The 21,801-nt window shown below is 33.0% G+C and overlaps 1 protein-coding gene across 6 annotated transcripts in view; it reads left to right on the top strand.

The window, feature by feature from the left end:
• The window catches only part of LOC129806822 (rap1 GTPase-activating protein 1), a 177,511-nt gene that overhangs the window by 116,047 nt on the left and 39,663 nt on the right, over nucleotides 1-21,801 (top strand). The window contains exon 1 of one of the 6 annotated variants that reach the window (XM_055855606.1): nucleotides 2,062-4,587. The exons of the other annotated variants lie outside the window; for them this stretch is intronic. Within the exon in view, the coding sequence (XP_055711581.1) occupies nucleotides 4,519-4,587 (69 nt within the window). The 5' untranslated portion in view covers nucleotides 2,062-4,518. Of the gene's footprint in view, nucleotides 1-2,061; nucleotides 4,588-21,801 lie in introns of those variants that run through there. 6 annotated transcript variants of the gene reach the window in all.

The following is a 21,801-nucleotide window of genomic DNA, read 5'->3' as shown; positions in this document are numbered from 1 at the left end:
TCATCATCTGTTTTTATTCTTCTAAATTTTCAGCTTGAAAATTAATTTGCCATCTTATTATATTTTATAACATCTAATGCATCAGTAGTGTTTCTTAACAAGGTTGATAATTAGGTCTTCTTCTGCAAAATGCATTAAAGAGGTAAAATTATCAGTGAGAATTTGTCAGCTAGTGTTTAAGAACATTTCATAATGTTCTACAACTTCTTGGAATGAATCGCGCTAGATTTCCTTAATATACTTCGATGGATTTCCTAAAGTATTATTATTACTATGCAAACTTTTCGGATGAAGTTGACAAAATCGTCAAGGAAGTCAATGAACTGAAATCATTAAAAAAAAGAATAAAACTCATAAAACTAATGTTAGAAAATTATTTTAAATGTCTTATATATTTTTTATTCTTATTTAATTAAATACTTTTTTTATGACAGTTTCTTATAGTTCTTTTCACACCTATTCCTATTGTTTTCCTCTCGGAGTTTAACTGATACTTCCACCCCTTCCACCTATCTTAATATTTTGCAATTTATTGATCGAAGGACTGACTATAGATTGAAGTTAAATGAATTGTTTTTTTTTAGGTAGATTTTAAAATTAAGAAATTTTGCGGAAATTTCTACGTTTAAAATAATGATTAGAACTCAAAGAATCAGCATCCAATATATAATAATGATCTTTTCTAAAAAAAAATGTTTCTTAAAACCTTTTGAAGTTAGTAGCACCTGTCTCAAGAATTTTACGGATTTCATCTAAGGGTAGAATAACCTAATTCATAACTAACTATATGTGCGATTTTCTTTTATTAAAACTTACCATTATAAATGGACTTTCGATTTATGTGGAAAGCAAAGAGTAAAATAATAAGATTATGACATACCCGGCTAACACACTAATTAAGTATTTATCATTTTTTAATTTAATGACTTAATTTTAAGGAGTTGTAGAACATCCAATTACTTAAAAATGGAGTTCGAGCAGTAACGGTAGCGCTTTGGAAAAAGTCTAAGCATTAAGTACTTAATTAAAGCCTTTGTGCAAGTTCTTAATTAAGTAGTTTGTATTAAGGTTTTTAAAAGTATTTTTTTAAGTACTTAGGCTAAGTGTGCCAAATTTCGGCATAGTTGCATATAAGCACCGAAGTCCTAAGTTTGAAATGCAATATTTTTAAGTCATGTTGTTATTTTTTGTTACCTCCTTTTCGGGAAGGTTGTGTGGAACCTTGAAAACTAGTCTATCATCTTTCTTTTCTTTAAATCACTTGCTAAAATATTGAAAAATTAATAAAAATATGGACATTGCTCTGGGTAGTATTCCGGCCACTTTGAGTGAAATACCGGCCACCTTTTTTCTGACCACCTTTTGTGACGCAACGGATAGAAAATTTTAAAATGTTAAACGGAACGAGTTTAATATTTAATTTAATACGTTTATATGACTCACAAGCCCTGAGATCTTCCGTGTAATTTGTCTTAAACACCTGAAGAGTAGCATCTCAAATTTACGCGCAGATTCCCGTAGCAATTTGCCCTTCCTGAACTCTTCCAAAAGGCCTTTTCCACATCATATTTTTCATCGATAGATGGTTTTTTCTCTGGACATTGTAGAACTTAGAAATTGAAAAAAAAAACACAAAATGAATAAGAAAATTAGGAAAGCAAAAGATGTTGCCGGAATAGGCAATACTACCTCACCACCGGAGAGACGCTCACAAAGTATATACTTTTTTACACGAACTACAGGATCCAGCTGGGAAATTCCACCCGAAATTTAAAGATTTATTCATTAATAACATAAACAGAAACAATCTTTAATGAAAACTAATCAATTTTCTTGAAAAACATCGAAGGAAAACCTTTTGCACTTCACTACAAATCGTAAGACTGCTAGAAACACAATCGATCTGTCACATTTCTGGTAAGACTCTTTCCACACTGAGTCTTTATAACACAATTTAAAATCAAATTATACCTAAAATTTAACTGTCTTTGTGTTAATACATCCTAAAATGAATAAATATTTACAAGCAAAATGAATTCATTGACTATTCGAAGATAACATACATAATTTTAATTAATTTATTTCCATGGCCGAAATTACACTCAAAGTGTCCGAAATTAGAAGCTGGCCGAAATTTTGCACACTTCCCCTAATGCCATTTGGATGAGCAACTTGTGAAAAAGATTTTTTCAGGATGTTTGTATCAATTTTGCCGCAATTAATAGAATGTCATAAAAAGGTCGGCTAAAGCCTTTTTCTTTAGGTTTAAGTGACATATTTAGCATCAGTGGGCTTTAGTGTATTATGTGAAACAATATTTGGTATTTCCAGTTTAAAATGTCGTCTTGGAAAATTGTTGGAAATTAATACCCCAAAAATGGCTATATCTACCCAAGCGGGGCACGTGTAGCCAATGTGTCATAGTTTTTTCATTATCCTCTGTAGGACAAGTCAAGGATCTTAAAGTTTTGAACTACACGGTTTTATACAGCCAATATCATAATGCTACTTATGAAACATAAAAACATTAGACAAACCTTACCATTTTTCACAAATTATGCGTGATGAAAAAGTTTCATTTGCTGGCTAAATCTACTCCAGTCTCCCCTAGGGTTAGTAAACTGACGTGAAGCATATGCTCCATGTGGGTCAAATGTCCTTTTTCAATGCAAGCGTAATTTCAGCACTATTAAACTTTAATAATTGTTTCAAAGCCTCTAAATCAAGCAACAAATTGAAATTTGCTTCGCTTATAATAAATAAATTATCTAATTTAATTCTCTCTTATTGCGACACGAATGAACCACACTTTATAGAACAATTTAAATTTGAATTAACTTTTCTGCAAGTTCTCTTACCAAATGTGTCGTGTGTTTTGGAGAGGCTCTATGCTCCTCTAAGTTATTTTAATTGATAAAAATGACGAGTATGAATACTAAAAGCGTGACCAATTCGGAAAAAAAGAGTGAATTAAAACAAGTCTTCGTACATTTACGAAATTGCACATTGACTTTTTTTTTTCAAAGTTGTATCTGTGTGACTTGGTCTTTTTGATGAAAAATGAACTCGTTGCGTGTTTTTGCTGGGAAAAGCGCCGGCTATGGTTAGGCGGCGGCCGGCGGGTAGTTTGAATGTATTTTTCGAAGGCAAAGTGGAATGGAATCGCAAGTCGTTGTCATTCAGTGTAAAACCTTCGTGGAGTCATGAGGTGTATTTCTGACTCTGTTCCAGAGAAGAGTTTTTAGTGCATTCACTTGGGTCGTTTTCTGGTGGTTTGTAATAAGATTTTGTGGTTTAGAGTGAAGATGAGTCAGTGATTTTTAGATATTTGAAAATTTTGGAAAAAAAAATTGGAGAAACTGAAAGAAATAGTGAAGTGAAGGCAAAAAAGAAAAGCAAATCTCTCCCGCAATCGCTTATTATATCACCCAGAGTGATTTCGTGTTTCGTGTAATATATATAGTATATAGTATTTTTCTGTGCTTCTTTTTATTAAGACCTTAAAAGACCAACTCACGCAATTGAGTGCTGAAAGAGTTTCTCAAATGGAACCTGTCTTGCCTGGAGAGTTTGTTGGATTTAGGATGTGGCTTGGCTAAAAGTTTTTCTTTCTTTTGCAAAAAATTGCAGTTTATTTTTCCAATTATTCAAGCAATTAACAATTGATTGCATTGAGTGAATTTCTTGTGCAAAAAAAAACTCAAAAGAAATAATATATAGACATTTGAAAGATCTCTGATATATAAAGAGAGTGATGATTGAAAAGAGAAACAGTGGATGAAATTGTGAAAATTCCTAAGGAATTTCACTCTGTGGAAATTTTTATTAATGTACTTTATATATAAAACTCTTTCCTCTCTTTCAAAGTATTGCACCGAAAGATAATTTGAGAGTGATTTCAAATTATAGACATTTTTGTGTGGTATCCCCATGAAGAAGAAAATATATTAATTGCAGTGAGAGAGTGGAGAAATTTTTTTCACAGCACTATTTTCGGTTAGTGTGTCACATGATTGAAATTTAAAGTAGAAGTTTAACAAAAAAAAAAGAGATGAGAAGAAACATTTCACCTGAAGACCTAAGCTTGGGATAAGACAGCTTCAACATTTCTCATTAGTGCGTTTTGTGCGTTTATAAAAATTGTGTTTCGTAATTTGGGAGAGTTGAATTATATTTGTCTATGTGAAAGAACAAAAAAGAAAAAATAAATTGAGAAATATAGCTGACAGAGATAGATGACAAGTGCGGTCTTTGGATTATTCAACAAGTCTCTCCCCTAAATAGAAGAACAACAAATCAAAATTAATAAAAACGCCTGAGTGTTGGACAGTTACGTAAAGAAAAATAAACTCTTAAAAAAAAACAGTGAGAGAAAAAGTGGATAGGCGGGTCGAAGGACCAACAATGAATCCTACGAGGTCCTGCTAAATCGGACTTGAAGTTTTTTTTTTCGGGGCAAAAGACAAAGTGGCATTTCAAACTGAAGGTGTTGAGCGCCGTTGGGTGCGACAGGCCGTAATGGGTGTTCTACGATGGCGCGATTTGCCTGGATCCCGGAATTCCGTGGGTTCCCGGACATCAATTGAGGTAAAACCGAAACAAACAACAAAACAACATGACTAAGAAAAAAAAAGAAAGAGTGCAAAATGCAAAAAAGAAACGATGAGTCTCTTAATGTAGGTAGTGAAATTTTCCAATGAAAGTCTAAATTACTTCCACAATAACTCCAATACCAAAGAGTATCAAATGGGCTCTTTCACTCTTCCACAAATACCCAATCCCACCAATAAGATAGAAATGAGAAGGAATACTTAAACACCATACCATTTGAGCTGGGAGAAAGGTGAAAATCACAAGCACGAAAAGTCTCAATATAAAATTATAATTTTTGCGGAATTTATTTAACCTTGCGGATGAATTAAACAATGTGAAATGATTATCTCTTTAATCACCCAAGCATCATCATCCATTCTTGGGGTCTCTTTCTCTTACGATTAAAAAACACCGTATATGTTAATGCCTGACGATGCCTCTTGGGAGGAAAAATGTGCATGGTGAAGAATATTCTATGTAATTCATTAATCGCGAGACTCCCAACAAATGACTTATAAAACGTCTCGCGAGCTCCGGGGAAAGGAGTCAATAAACTCTGGGCTATGGCGGAAAAGCAGGAGAGGGAATGTATGAATAAAACTTCTTTGGGGCCTTCAACACTCAAACATCTTTCAGCAAAAATATCAGATTTTTCTCAAAGGGGATTTTTTTTGCTTGCCTAATGGGGCTATTACATTGAAATAATTCGACATAATAATTGCATTAACCCTTCGCTTTGCGCGTGCATGTCTTTTACACTATCTTTATTTCATTAAGTAGACTTTAGAAAAGGAACAACCTTTCAACAATTCAAGCTTGATTCAAAGAATTTCAGTGAGTTTTATAAACCTTAGGACGACTTTTAGGTTAGAATATCCTTACTACGTGAGGACGTATTCTTACGTATTCTCGTAAGAATATGATCCTTATGAGAGTGCAGATTTTTTTTTTAAATAAACACAGTACTAAATTTCTTACATAGTGATAATAGGATTCTGGGGATAGGGTATGACCTGTCAACCCCTCGCAACCCCCCTCACTGACTCACAACCGATGGGACGACAAGATAAGCTCCTAGGTCTAGGAAAATACCAAAATTCCTCTTGTAGACTTTTATATACACTGAGAGAAATCCGAAAAAGTTAAAATAAAATTCCGGAAATGTTTATTTTACCCTGCAGTATTGATCCGAAATCGGTGTAGGTATTATGCTTTTTAGGTGTATTAGGGGTTAAAGTTACTCTTTTCATGTTCATTTTACCTTTAAAAAGGTGTAAAATTAACATTAAAACATGTTGATATATTTTTACACCTAAAAAGTGTTAAAGTTATGAGGAAAAAAAAGTTAACCGCACACCTGTTTTTTTCTCAGTGCGCTTTCAGTAATACGTTTTACTCTAATATCTGGAGGCTGGACTGGCCACTTTAGATACCGGAGATAAGGAGGTTATCCCTCATAAAATCAGCCGCTGACAAACTGGCTTTCTTAACTTAAAACTAACTCTAAACTTTACAATGCAAAGTAAACTTTGCTTACTCGTTGCCATTGTATATGCGGTGCTCGCAAGAATTATAACCTAAAGGCGAAATATTGCTTTCTTGCGAAAAATCGTATGTAAAATCGCAACAGTATTATTTATATAGCAATCCAATCATCTGATTCCTTGCGCTCCATTTAAATCGAAATTCCAATCATATTAATAAGCTTTATTAAAATCGCTCCCATTTGGATCAGGTTCTGGATTAGGTTCTTTTACTCTACGTTATTTTTTTCAGCAGAAAAAAATACCCATAGGATAGGTCAAGCCTAATTTAGAACTTGGTCCAAATATTTTTTTTTAATTAAACTTATCAATGAATAGTTTTTTTTGGAAGATCGTGGCATAGATAATGTCGTCATTATCATCATTTTCTACCGCTTATATCCCTTTCGGATTTGCGGGCCCATGATATCTGGGTTAAAAGCCCACGCCTGTCGATCCTCCAACACTTCAGGTAGATGTTCGTGGTCGATCCAAAGGATCTCCCAGGCAATATCCTAAATTCTCTCGTTCAGTACTAAAACCTTCCCGATTTGTGAGCTGTTACCGGTTGAGGTTTTCCTTTATCAATTCGAAGGTATATCAGGGAGAACTTTCCTAAAAATCCATTGGGAATTCAAACGTTTAAACTGACGGTTATACAAAGGACATTTATTTTAATGGAATTGCAAATTAAACGTTCTGCCATTCTGAATTTTTACAAAATTACCCAAAAATTCACCGTTTTCAGCAAATATTTACGAACTGTTGTTCACGTTGTTAACGATTAAAATGTCAAGAATAACGACAATTTTAAATAAAGGAACCACCAGCGCTAAAGTGGCGAATATGTGAACTTGCACTTTAGGCTTCCGGTAGATTTTTGAATAGGCTTATCTTGGCTTTGGAGCGGCTTTGTCTCTTCGAAAGGTTATTACTGAACGAAGTTAATAATTTGATTCAGGCAACTTGTCCTTGGTTGAAGCCCCTCCACCATGCAATGGCTTGCATAGCTTTACTGAGAATCTTATATAGATAGTGTATAAATAAAAATTTAGCAAGTTTATTAAGAACAAAACTCTGTATTCCCATTTGGAGTAGGTTCTGAATCGAACTATTCTACCCTAAGTTCTGGAAGGTTTGAGTTTTAAAAGTCGAAGTTTTTTGCAATTTGTAACGTTTGATAAACGATTTTCTATTTATATTTTACATGAACTGCAAATAACAGCGTTTAATTTTGAAATAAGCTTAAAGAAATTGCCGAATTTACCGAATTTGCCGTTAATTCGAAGAACTTACACTTAAGGAACGGAGGAACCTACGGGGAACACGAAGAACGCTTAAGTAACGCTTTAGAACCTAGAAAGCCCATAGATAGTATCCGGGAATCGGAAACTTACACTATACTCACTACAAAAATTGTTTTTCAAATTCATATAAATTGCAATGTGGGCAATTTGTAATTTGTAGCGTCCATCGCCGTCTTAGCGATGGTAATCAACCTCCAAATCAAAACGATGGAAGGAGATGTTGGCATTAATAAAAAAATATATATTTGTAAGTAAAATTATTTCCGAATTTCCAAACTGACATTTAAATTGATAATATTCCTGCTGAGCAAGCTTTCACTCGCTCACAGCGCCATCTGACATTGTATAAGTGTGTTTCAACCTGTCACATTAGTCTAGTGGCGCGATGATAAGGGGCGTGTTTTTTTAAAACCTAAAATTTCTTTTTTAGAATTCAGTATATGTTTCTCTTGTAAATTGTTCTCTGACTGATTTAAATTCTTATCTTTAAGTAGTTTAAATACCTTACAACTCATTTGAGTCGTATTTTAAATAGCTGAGATTATGAAAGAATTACAGCTAAAGTCACACTAATTGATATTATGATTTTTTCTGATGTTTTCTATTTTCATTTTGTGTTCTTTAAAATAGATTTACACAGAATATTTTCTCAATTTAGTACATACATATGCTAAACATTTTAAAATCAAAAATTTATGCACAAATATATGATAGTGCTGTCATCTTGTTGAATATCTAAATGAAAGAAACAAATATACTTAAATGGAAATTAGTACATAGTTGTACTAAAACGACTGGTTCGTGTTTGAATTTATATAAAAGTGATTTAAAGAAACATGGTACATTAACTTCTTTTCTGCTTGAGATTATTCATCGTGTCAGTACTAAATTTTAGTCATTGATTCTAGAAATTTACATTCATGTTTTTCTTTAGTACAAATCATGTTAGATTATTAGATACAAAACAAATAGTATGAAAGAGAGGAAATGTATGCTCGATAATGAATTATATTAATTTAACATTATTTCCATGTAATAACCCCATAATACGGCTTCTAATTCTTCAAGCTTAAGATACATGGGATCAATGGGAAAAAAACTATTTTCATTGACATTTTTCTTATTCCCTCACGACAACCAATTGTTTACTCTCAATGAAATCTAACAGTTTGAAAGAGAGAAAAATCCTCGAGTTGTAATTTATTCACTCAGCAGACACTATTCATTTTAGGAGGTTCCCTCCTGAACCAAGGCGCACTACAAGAAAGAAAAAAAAACATATTCCCTCAGCATAAACCCAAACAAAACAGTATTTTTTTCGCTCTTGACAATATAATCTTTGAGATCGCACAGCATAAGTGGAGGCAAAAAGACAACACAAGAATGAGAATTTAAGCATATTTCCTATTGTTTTCTTTTATACCGCGTCGTGGAAAAGCATGAAAAAAAAGTTGTTTAAGCTATATTTTCTTCTCACGATTCAACGTAGTTTTCCGTCTCTGCCATGTTAAAATATGCTCTTACAATAAGAGTAGCATAAAAAGTAATTAAATGACGTGTCTTTTGCACTGAAGCGCGTTAAAATTTTGTGATTCCACTCATCGCACGCCAACAAAATGGGCCTGAGTGAGAGCTAAAATGTTGAATTTTACTTCTCAGTTACTTGCAATTTTCTTTGTTCTTCTCATAACTTAGAGAAGTCTCCTCCTTGACAATCTCCCATGGAAGATCTTCGATGGTTGTTTTTCTTTCTCAAAAAATATTCCATAGATTGTGTTATTGTGTTCCATCTCGCCACTTTTATTGTACTTTTCATATAGTGTTACTTATGAATGATTCTCCTATACCTTCCATTTTCCATAAACTAACACGTGGGACTCTGTCGCATTTGCTTGGATATTTCTTCGAAAGAGTTGAAGGATGTGTAGATTAAAGATTGTTTAATTTGGGGTTTGACATGTTTCAGGGGAACTGACTGGGTTATGAATTGTCGAATAGGTTGTACGCTTTGCTAGATTTTTAATGCTTCTGATCCATTTCACATTTATTTTTTTAATTTCTGGCTTTCTTTTTAGAGCAGTAAAATTTTATGAAGCCAAAATATTCGTCCCTTTTTTTCCTCAAACGTTTCGCATGTGTCTATTCCTCTCTTTGATACTATTCTTCTTCTTTTGAGCATCACAATTCAATTTGGATTTTAGTGTGAAAGTGTAGGATAGATTTTCCTCTCGTTCAGAAATAACTTTCCCGATTTGAGAGCTCTCTCCGTTTCAGATTTTTTCTGTACCGATTCGAAGGTACATCAGAGAGAACTTACCTAAAAACTCGTTAGAAGTTCGAACGTTTATACAAACCGACGAGTTACACAAAAGTGAGCAAGTTCATAAAATGGACATTTATTTTAATAAAATTGCAATTCAAACGTTCTGCTGTCCTGAAATTCCACAAAACTACACAAAAAAACACTTTTTGCAGCAAATGTTTACACACTATTGTTAACATTGTTAACAATTCAAGTGTCAAGAATACCGAAATTCGAAATGGTAGAACAATCAGCGCTAAAGCGGCAAGTACGTGAACTTCCACTTCAGGCTTCCGGAAGATTTTCGAACAGGTTTGGCTTGGCTTTGTAAATTCGAAAGGTTTATTACTGAACGGAACCATTCAGTAGTTACAAACTAACACGTGAGACTCTGTCGTATTCGCTTCGATATTTTTTTTTCGAAAGAGTTGAAGGATGCGTAAAGATTGTTAAAATTTGGATTTGACAGGTTAAGGAGAACTGACTAGGTTAACAATTTTTCGAATAGGTCATACACTCTGCTGGATTTTTTCTTCTTCTAATCCATTTTAATTTTTTTTTTGTTTCTGCTTTTTCTATACCTGACCTAAAATCAAAATATACATTTTTTTTTCTTAAACGTTTCTGTTGCACTTTTCTTTTTCTTCTTCTCGTGAGTATTACAACAAATTCAATTTTGATTTGAAAGGGGGAGATGGACCTTTTGATTTCATGAAGTTTTCCTGATTTTCTTAATATTACTGCGTTATGCAATTGCTGAAAGTCCAGTTATCGCTTATGGTAATGTACGTAATAAATTAAATGAGTTTGTGAAAGGTCTTTTTAAATTTCGTGCTTGGTCAAGCGAATAAAGCTACTCCAAACAAATTAAACTTATCAAATGACTTAACTTTATTTATTTACTTTTGAGATAGGAGCTTTTTCAAAAGAGGTTCCCTAACTAATCTCCTATATTATCTTGATCAAGTGGATTTTATTTTTAATACAAAACCTGAATTTTTCCTTGATTTTTAAGGATTTTGTAAAATTGCGTGCAAAACTTTGTGATTACTGAAGGAGAAGTGGGGCATCTTTGAATTGGGGAGGCTTGGAACTTAGCCTAGTCGTAGTGTTATTTGGTTAAGATAAGGTCCAGTTCCACTTAAAATTGGAGAATAAAGCCTTGTTTCAAAACCACCTTGAAAGTGCCCCACTTCCCCCTATAGTTCTTAGTCAGTTACTACAAATAATTTTTATTTGAAATAAAGTAAGATAAATTTTGAAGTCTATGGGGTAGGTTCAAGCATTTCCGATATTCTAAAAATGTTTTGTTCCTGAATCACATTCATTTTGTAAATGAATCCTAAAAAGTGTTGAAATGCATAAAACGTTCCCACCCTCCGCTAATCATTATTCAAATGTTTAATACAAATTTTGAATTTCAACAACTTTCTCTCGTTTATTTTAATATGCGGCATTAAGTTTAGCATTAAGTTTAGCTTCGTGATTGATAAATTTGTGTTATTTTGGGATTAAATGAGTTTGCTTACTAAATGGTAACAGCGGTAACAGGTTTTTAAATTATCATATTAGCATTGTTTGGGGGAAATTATGCGATAATTGTACAAGTGCCATCAAAAATGTTTGAACATAAACTTAAATATTACAAGTGTCTTGAAAAAATTACTACGAACTTTTGCTTTCAATTATTTTGGATTCAAGTAAGCGCATCAAATACAATAGAGTCTCTCAAATTTGAAAGACGCGTGACGGTGGAATTCAAAATATCAAATGTGCGGTTTTGTTAAAAAAAATCGCTTTTACATAACCTAAAATAAAGCAATTTTGATGTTTATTTATTAATTATTCAATGGATTTTTTTTCTAAAAATATATTCCCCGTCCCTTCAATTTTAGGGTTTTGAATTTTAAATCTTATTTTTTTAAGAGTTGAATCGTCTTCTCAGTTTAGGATATTAGGTTTTAAATTGCAACAAACACCGGTATGCGTTTGGAACAAAATTCAAACAACTTCACGATAAATTAGCTTAAAGTAAAGTTTTGTAAATAAAAAGTCATTAGTCTTAAAAGCTAAATAGGATATCTTCTATATTGAATAGGATATATTGAATTGAATATCTTCCATTTTGATATTTTATAAAGCAAACAGATTTCTTGCTTCCATATTGCAAGTACAGTGAAGAACAAGGAATGGAATTGAAACACTAATAATGCTTTAAAATTTTTGTAGTACTGTGCAAATTATAAATAAAAAATTAAATTTGATCAGGAAAAGTCAAATCTAATCAGTACTCAATTTAGAACTTAAATAAGGTGGCAAAACTGCCCAGGCTTTGCGAAGTGCTCGAATTCCTGATGTAGATACTATACCTCAAAAGTACTGTCGCATCGTTTACCGTCCACCGGTCCTCAATCGATTTGAATCGATTCATAAATCACTCAAAGGATTTCTCAGAGTAATAGAACCGATTTTCGGATAAAAAATTGATATTGGTTCACAATCAGTTCATTACCGGGTCAGAACCGGGTTTAACCGATTTATAAATCACTCAAAATATTGGCTAAAATACCTGAGGAGTAATACTATTGAATTTCGGTTAAAAATTGGATATCGGTTATGATCTGCACAGTAAAAAATTGTGTGAGAAATAAAGTTGTGTATTTGAAAAGTTGTGTAAATTCACAAGCAATATGGTTGTAAATTGTAAAATTACTATCATAGTGGTGGTACGATACTAACATAATGCTAGTAAAATTATGTATTGTGTAAGGAAATTTGTGTATTGGAAAATTTGTGTGAGAACTGTCAAAATTCCATTGTTTACTATTGCAATTTTTCTAAGATTTCAGATAGATTTTGCATTTTTAACTGCCTAATTGTCTTCTGGAATCATTCATTGGATTCTTAAAATGTGCCTCAGTCGTGAAAAATTAGGAATAATTATGTAATAACAGAAAACAGAGGAAGCATCATGTAAATTAGAAAAATTGACGATGCAACTCTTGGCCATTTGCTGAAGAGAAGTAAGCAAGTCGGTAGCGCAGGCAGAAAACACGAGACCATCAACGCAAAGATTATGGGTTCAAGTCTTAGACTCTCTCTTATTTTTTTTCCTTTTTTTATTCTTTTTTTCTTTTTTTTCTTAGTTTAATACCGAGACATATCACAGATAATACAAATAAACCGAACAAAATTGCTCTACAATCAAAATTATAGACAGGAAGCCATTTTATAAAATTGAAAATACACAACTTTGCCAATACACAACATTTCCAATACACAAAATTTACAACCATAGCGCTCGTGCAAAAATTACCAATCGTAGTGGTTGTAAATTTTTTTACTGTGTGGTTCATTGCCGGATTCCTTGGTGAAATTTCAAAATCTGATTTTTTTTCCTATTTTCAAATGGAATTGATCCTATTGAAATTGTTGAAATATAATTTAGCTTGAGAATATTTTCGTGGAACTGAATTATATTATGGTAAATATTTTGTTCTCGCTATCCAAAATTTAATATTATTTTTTAGTGGTCATATTTATTTTTTCCGGATCAATTTTGATATTTTACTGACCAAATTTGATTCTGTAACACTCATTTTTTTGTCAATTTCTGTTAAACGAAAATGTATTCGAACCTGATGCAATTACGTAGAGCGAGCGCTGCTCTGAAAAGAAGAAGTTTTGTTATGGGAACAAATGGATTTTGTTAAAATTATGTCAAAATGATCTTATTAACCAATTTTACAGAACTTTTTCTGGCATATTATATCAAAATACAATCATTTGACAAATTTTTAACAAAATTCAGTTGACCACCGATTTGGCAAAAGTTTTCCATATTCAGGAAGGACATCCTTTTGACAAACTTTACTTGTTAATTTGACAAAACATTAAAACAAAACGCTTGCATTAAATTATTAAAACTTAAATCTATAAGCTATATTTCGGATTTGATCTTTTTATTTTCTAGAATTGATAAGGTCAACTCAAACCTATAAAATACCTTAGAATAACTGAACCTGTCAATCTATTTTGGATTTCAATCTCGAAAACATAAAAGAGTAAATTAATATTATATACCGTTTTGCGTCTACTTTGATATTCTTTTCTGATGAAGATTTAACACCTAATCTATTAAGTCCACGAGAAAATCCATATTTTAATCTCATATTCAGTTCATACCTTCTCAAAAATTCAATTTGTAAGCCAAAAGCCTGAATGTCTGGCCTCATTTCCAAGATTTTCCAACACTCCAATAACCATCCAACAGTCACTACCATTCACTGTTTTGATGCCCAAGCGCAATTTTCTCACATTTTGTAATTTCACTTGGTCAGTGAATAACAAATTAGAATCTCATCTAGATAGTTTTCTTGGTGTTATCTCAGCATCAGCTCTGATTGTGAGAAAATGCTCCTAAAGTGTATGTTTTTCTTTGTATAATAAAATTGAATTTAGAGAGAAGAGTCCCATGTTCGCAAAGCATAAGATGACAAAATTATTCACATGAGCACGATTCTCAAGTTTTTTTTTATGTGTTATGTTTTTTTTTCTAAAGATTTTTACTGAATATTGAAAGAAGGGGAATGATTGTGGCTTGAAACAGTTAAAATTTTGTTTCACCGTTTTTTGGCAGCATTTTTCACACTCATGAATTCTCTTTCTTATTTTGGTGGCTTTTTCTTTTATTTTTTTTGTGTGGTAGAAGAAATGTAGAAGAAAGAAAATGATTCTTCAGAGATTTAGACTTCATTCATTTGCAATTTTAGCTTGTGATTTTCTTTTACTTCTAGCATGAAGTCTCTGAATCATTAGCAAGTTGTGGCTGGAAGTGATTTTGCAATTATGTCTCAAATGGGCCAGTTTCATATTATGTACTGTTTTTGTTGATAGCTTTTTCTTTCTACTTCTTTTCACCTTGAACGGTGGATAACGTCGATGGTGTTTCCATTGAAAATCAATATTTTATATGGTGTTTTATCGAGGGAGAACTTACAGTACCATAGTTGGAGAGAAGAAGTGAGAAAAATAAAAACAATGACCAAGGAAAATTCGCAGAGTGCTTGAACTTACAATGGGCTCAAACATTCTTTGAATTCTTCTTTTATCGTTGTTTTTGACATTGCAAAAAGAAAGATTTAAACCTGTTTTTAAATCACAAAACTTAACTGGATTCCCTTAGAAATGAGAAATGAAACCTTAATACAGATTACCAGTATCAATTTCATCCAAATCGGTTAAGAATACGCCTTCTAGAAGGGCCTGATCAAATTCGAGGAATCTTAAAGGCATCATCGTATCGGTGTGGTAGAAGGTCCAGTAGGTTCCGTAGGTTCAATCCAAAAAATTGTTGCTAAGTATTATAATACTTTTATTTATGATATTATCCTTAAAAAAAAACAAAATAAATAAGATTACAAAGTGTAGAGGAAAGCGCGCTACCTTCAGACGATTCAAGCATTTAAGCTTTGAACAACTATGTTTTTTTTAATGTTTTTAATGAATTTAATCCATTATAATATTAAATTTTAAGAGTTAGTCCAATGCCTCAAATCTCCAGAATAGATCCATGGGACAAATCCATTAAGAACCTAGAAAAAATGAGTTGTTCGGGAAACTTGAGTCGTTCGAAGGTAGCGCTCTTTTTCCTAATTCAGTTAGCGTCCGCCGCCGTCTTAACGTTGATGAATAACCTACAGAACCCAGAGCAAAACTGTGAAAGGCTTTTTCACAGGTTGTGTGTGTACTCAGTTTAGTAATTCATTAAGTATTTTTTTAGCTGGCGAGATTCTTGAACATTGATTATTTAAAGAAGTAGGATACGGGCAATTAATCCTTGAAAATTTTTAAATTTGAATGTCCTACTTTCTTGCAATTCTGCTTGACCGTTGACAAAGGGAAAATTAAGAAGTTGTAAGTCTCCTTAAGATCTCAGATATGGTTTAAACTTATGGCCTCTTCACATTGGGAGCAATTTTTGTCAAAAATTGCTTTTTCGAAGGAAATTCCCTGCAGCGTTGTAGGGGGAAACGTCAAATTTCTGTCAAAAACGCAATTTTTGACGAAAATTGCTCCCAATGTGTAGACACCTTTAGTCATTTGGAATCAATTTTGCATTTTCATACTGACCAAGATAGAATATTATACTTACAAATGTTTTGGCTATACAAAGGATTCTAGGAAGTCAAGTTACGTATCTTGAGGTTTTAAAGAAAATTTCTACTTTCAAAATCTTGGACTTGTTTTTTTAAATCTAATTTATAATTTCTGTAGCATTTTAATAATTATTACTTCTTCTAACAGTTTCTAGTCTGGGCTGTTTTTATCCTGATTTTGTTTTTTTTGAAATATAAATGTCTGTATGTAGTTTAGGATTTTTTTTTGATTACAGTGCTATTCCCAAGCTGTTTTATACTGTTTTCAAGTACTTCTGCATTATCGATTTTCCTTTGTGTTGGTTTCTTTCTCAACTGTTTTCCCAAGTACTCGCTGTGTTCGAAAACAAACAAACAGTCGCGACAGGAATAAATAGAAAGAAATGTCGATTATGTAGAAGCTCTTGAGAACAGAAATGTATTAAAAAAACAAATGAAAAGGGTAAATATCCATCTTAATTTTTAGTACATGGTTGTTCTCAAGAGCTTCTGCATAACCGACTTTTTTCTGTGTTGGTTACTGTTACGGCTGTTTGGTGATTTTTAAAAACGACGAGGACTGGGGAAAACAGTCGATACAGAAACCAATACAGAGAAAAATCGATAATACTGAAGCATTTTAGAACAGTCATGTTCTACAGTGTTCAGGATAGATTTTCTCGTTTAATTTCATCGTTGGACTAGAGGCATAAAGGAAGTTCTATTAATAATCTATAGGGGAAACTGAGGCACCACCAAACACGGGGTAGCACTAAACACTAATGTTTATTTCTTACTTGGACTATCTCAACAATTTCTTCAGTGAACAAGCATCCCTATAGTGCCTATAAATGCCTATAGGTATTGTCCTCAGAAGTCGAATATCTGATTAAAAAATTGCAGTGTTTGGTGCTACTCCGTGTTTGTTGGTACCCCAGTTTCCCCTAAGCATATATGAATTTGCAGAAATTAATATTTTAACCTGCACTATTATAACCGGCAAACGAATAAACTGTCAATCATGGAGCCACAATGATTTTTCAATATTCATTCGCACAAGAGCGACAAAATCAAACAAAATACTAAGAATCCTAAGAAATGTAATCCTTAGGGATGGGGGGTTCTTGATTTAATATTTATAACAGAAAATCGATCGATTATATATGTGAATTGCTGTCTCTTCGAGTTCGAGCAATAAAAGCACGCTAACCTACTCGGTGATGGCGGTATAATGTGAGTGTTAAGGAGGTTTTCTCGGTATTAGGGGAGGTCATTTAACGATTGAAGGCACAACCCTCAATATAGGATTAGTTGGGGCTGCTGTCATTGATTTTTCCCGCTACCACAATGTTTCCACCATAACATACTTTTTTGTTGGATATTCTTCTTACACATTATTTTATTATCAATTGTTTGTCTCTTCTTGATGTCATCGTAAAGCATTAGACATTGCCAGAGAGACTCGGAAAGGAGGAAAGAATCATTTGGTCTTAAAGCACAATTTTTTGAAATGTCAGAAAGGAAGTTATGACATAGAAGAAAAGTCAGTCAGCAAGTTTTATTTGCTGTGCAAATGAAAGAAATTAACAATATTGTGTTGCTTGTACAATATAAAATATTAATGGCCACGTAGAGATATGCGTTGTGTCTTAGGAGAGATGTGTCCCACTTTTAGTGCAAAAATGTCTATTTACACTCAATATAAGCATATAGAGAGCTAAAAGATGCTGTATGACTTGTCAATGAATTGCATAACTGTCTTGTGTTTTGCCTTCTTCTCACAATTCAATCATTAAGAATGTCTTCAAGCATCTCCATTCCGTGCTCAATTGCTTCCTCATTTTCTACGTTCTTTTTCTCTGAAATCTCCAAAGTGGGTCCCTCTTCAACTCAAAGACGGAAGACCACTTTCCTTTTCACTGTGATTTTTTTTGCGCTCGTGTGAATTTCCTTGTCCTTTTTACCTCGATTCTTTTTTCTTCTTCCTAGAATTTGTTTTTCTTCTGCGAAGGCGGAAAGATGATCAGTGCTAATTCAATAATCTTCTATTTGCCTTTCCTATGATTTAATATCATCTAATATGGCAAATTGATTTATCAATGTCTTATGCTTTGGTTGGGATTCTTTTCTAGAAAAAAATCACTGCTTTTGCTTTTGAAGAAGCATGTTTAAGTGCTGCTTCTAAGGTTATTTTGGAATGAGGTAATGTCACATTGTGAAGTTAGGTTAAGAAGTTATCTTAGGAGGGACTTTCAAACTGTTTTTTTTTCTGGTTGTTGAAATAAACTTCCAAACGAAACCTTATAAATTTGGTGTTAAAACAGCCATGGTATCCAGTAGATTGTGAACATAATCTCAAACATTAAAGTCATTGTTCTGACTGTGTAATTTTCCTCATTTTAAGAATATCAATTTTACCAACAGCTGCCTTATTTTTACTTCGATCTTGTAGATCTGACGTTTCTTAGGGATTTTACAGGTGTTTTCCCAAGTTTCAGTTTAAACCCGAAAATTCTTCTATCGGTTTGAGGTTTTAGAGATCCGGCCAGGTTTATTCAAGCGTGGTTTTGTAGGGAAAGACCTAAACTTCAACCGGGCTTCTAATGTGGGTCATTCGACTCGTGTGAAGAGAATATTTCTGAATAAATATAGAAGTCTACAGTGTTTATCTGTGAAAAATTATAAGGAGTTGGATGGCTATACCATCCCTCAGAATTATACCTACATTAAAATTATTTATTGAAAAAAAATAACAGTTCAAAATTAAGTCGATCAACATATTTTTGCACTGGAGATCTCGTGCTGCAATTAGTAAGAGCGCCAGCTCTTGAACCGAGAGATCCCTCGCCCGAATGTAGTGGTGATGAGATCGAGTTTCAACCGATGATGAAAGATCATACACCCAACAGAGAATTAGGATACAGTAGGGTTATTCTGAACAGAATTTAATTCTGAATTTAAGATTTTCTCACTGACTGTTTTAGATAGGCAAGAGAAAAATACCACGACGATCTACTTTTGGTCGTAGGTCTTGTAGGGTGGAATCACCAGTTCTCGCCAGTGCCCCACTTCTCGCCACTTACATTGAAATTGCTATTCTTCGCAATATATGAAATAAATGAGTCGCAATTTTTTTGTATTGTTTCTGCTTCTACGCATAGAATCGAAAAATAATAATTATTCGTTTTGGATTCACGATTTTGATCACTTTTTAGAGCAATATTTTAAGCAAGTGCATCGAATCCAACATCTCTTACCAAATGTACTAAGTGTCGTCAAATTTTCATCAGGCCAAAAATACCTATTTGGGTAAATAATTTGTCTATTGAATATTTAATTGCACTTGTGGAATACATAAAATTTGTATTTAGTCAATTAATATTTCATTTTATATTATTTTTGTATAAAAATGAGGCATGGCGAGAAGTGGTAATATTCTGGAATTGATTTTACCACCTGTCGCCATATCTTTTCAATAGGCTACGCTAACTTCACTTCGTACATTCTCAGTTGTCAAATCTGCATTGTTTACTTTCTGCAAAAGCCCCATAATTTGATTTCTCAAATAAAAGTGAAGAAAAATCATTTAAAGAGAGTAATAATAAAGTGATCACAAGGAAAGAGAAATGGTGAATGTATTCTTTTCATAGCATTGCCTAAAATAACCGAGTGTGGTTCTTTTCAAGTGGGTGGCGAGAAGTGGTTACAAATTTTACAAAACTGGCGAAAAGTGGCGACGAAATGGTTATTTTTGCATTATTAATAAAAATCAGTTTTTTAAGTAGTCCAGCGTTATGTTCTAGGATTATTGTTTTCACGTATCTAGAGCCAATACATCTAAGTAACTTTGTGTCAAATTTGACTTATCTTGTAACAAGGATTCAAAAGTTATGATTAAATGAATTTATTTTTTTCCTAAACTTGGCGATAGCCGGTTATTCCACCCTACTTCGTCGTCGTTTTCTTTACTCTCCGTCGGTAGTGAAAAAATCTCAAAATTCAAATTTAGATTCTGTTCCAAATTACACAATTGCACCCTGGTGGGGCAGTTTCATGCACCTAAATTCTTTTTCAAGATTAATTTGTTAAATATTTATGAAGGGTTATCAGTTATCATCTCAGCTATCATTCATGATAACTGAGCCCAATTAGCTCCAGTTCAATCAAAATTTTATATTTTTCAAAGTCTTGTATGTTTGAAACTGCCCCACATACAATATTTTTTTTATAATAATCCTAAATCTAATCATGAACTAAAGTGCTGTTCATTCAAAAAATCTTTAAGCTTTTTTCTTAAACGAAATGCCATTTGATATATGAATGACGATGTTGAGGGTAAAAGAAAATAAATTTATAAAACTTTTGCCTAAAAAAATTGGCTTCCAAAAAGCATTGTGTCCCTTGCCAATTTCTTAAGCAATCTCATTCTCGTTGAATGTACCACAAACTTGCTCATAGTTTATCGATGAAAGAAGTTTTCCAATAAAATCCATCATACCCCCTAATTTTCCAGATGGTGTAGCATATTTCTTTTGATATAGTCAATCTTATATAGCTCTATGTTATTGTTGCATCGAATACGGCCATGTGGCTGTTATATGTAATTTCAATGAAGGAGAAAAACGAGGTGTTTCTTGACTCTAAAAAGTCATAAAGGTGTGATCATCGTCATATATTCACGTTCTCTGCTCAAAATAATATTATACATGAAAAGATGCATGGAAAAAAAACGAGTATCCAGCCAAGTAAATTATGAATCATGGTCGCTCAACTCTTCTCTATGGCACTCAATATTCAATCACAATGGCTTTTTAGCGCAAAAAGGGAGGTAGTACCTCAAGAAGAGAGTGAATATCGCTTATGAGGACGTGATATGAAAACATAGAGGAGAAGATGAAGGAAATTGCACACCTCAAAACCTTTCATTTCACTCCTCAACTTCTTGCAATAGTGTTTGGAACCACCTCAACATAACAACATATAGGGGAAGTGCTTGTAATTTTGGACAGTCTGCATATAAGCATCGATATCCTAAGTTTGAAGTGCCATATTTTCAATACTAATTGACTTTTCTTGTTACTCTCTTTTCAGAAGGACTGTTTAGAAACTTGGCAAGCTATTTATCATCTCATTTTTACTAAAATTAGTTTTAATACGTTTAAAAATGAATTGATATGTAGAGGTGAATTTGACTCTTATTTTGGACAACTTAGTTATTAATTTTTACAACTTGTCTGTAAATTTGGACAGATAATCCGCCTCAACAGGATGCCCATTGTTCTTCATTTTATGAACCAATCTTACCAAGTCCTCTTCCTGTTCATGTAAGGGAAACGTAGAATGTCACAGAAGCCCGGAAACTTTCCATATCATTCATTAAAGTGAGTTGACTTCGGTACTCCAAGTACGTGCGGATTCGCTCATTCCCTGCCCTTTCCGGGAGCCTTTCAAGGCATTTCTCACTGCATCTCTTTCGTAGAGATGATGCTCCTTCATTTCTCCAGGCATTTGTCCAACCTAGTCATCACAAAAGCTAAAACTTCACGAAATTTCGTGAGAAAAACACCTGTCCAAAATAAGAATCATCACCTCAGTGGTGAATGTCTTAAAAAATTTCCCATTTTTCACACGAAAAATATAATTCACAAGGCAAATCTCACTTCAGGTCAAATGTACAAATCATCAGTAACGTGAATCAACACAATATTCAATGAATATTCAATAATATCACTCAAAAACAGCGAACAAACTTTGTTAGTACTTCACCAAAACTAAATAAGACTGAAGTAAGCCACGAAGTTCTGTCATATTTCTCGTAAGCAATTGCTCACACTGAATTTTCAACAAAGCAATTTCAACTCAAATCATATTCAAATTTTAACGTATTTAGTGTTAAAATATTCCAAAAAGAACAAATATTTAGATAGAATTCATTATTC

The sequence above is a fragment of the Phlebotomus papatasi genome, chromosome 3 (genome assembly GCF_024763615.1).
Source record: "Phlebotomus papatasi isolate M1 chromosome 3, Ppap_2.1, whole genome shotgun sequence".
Taxonomy (NCBI): domain Eukaryota; kingdom Metazoa; phylum Arthropoda; class Insecta; order Diptera; family Psychodidae; genus Phlebotomus; species Phlebotomus papatasi.
Note: the sequence above shows the minus strand (reverse complement) of the source record. Positions and strands in the feature narration are given on the sequence as shown.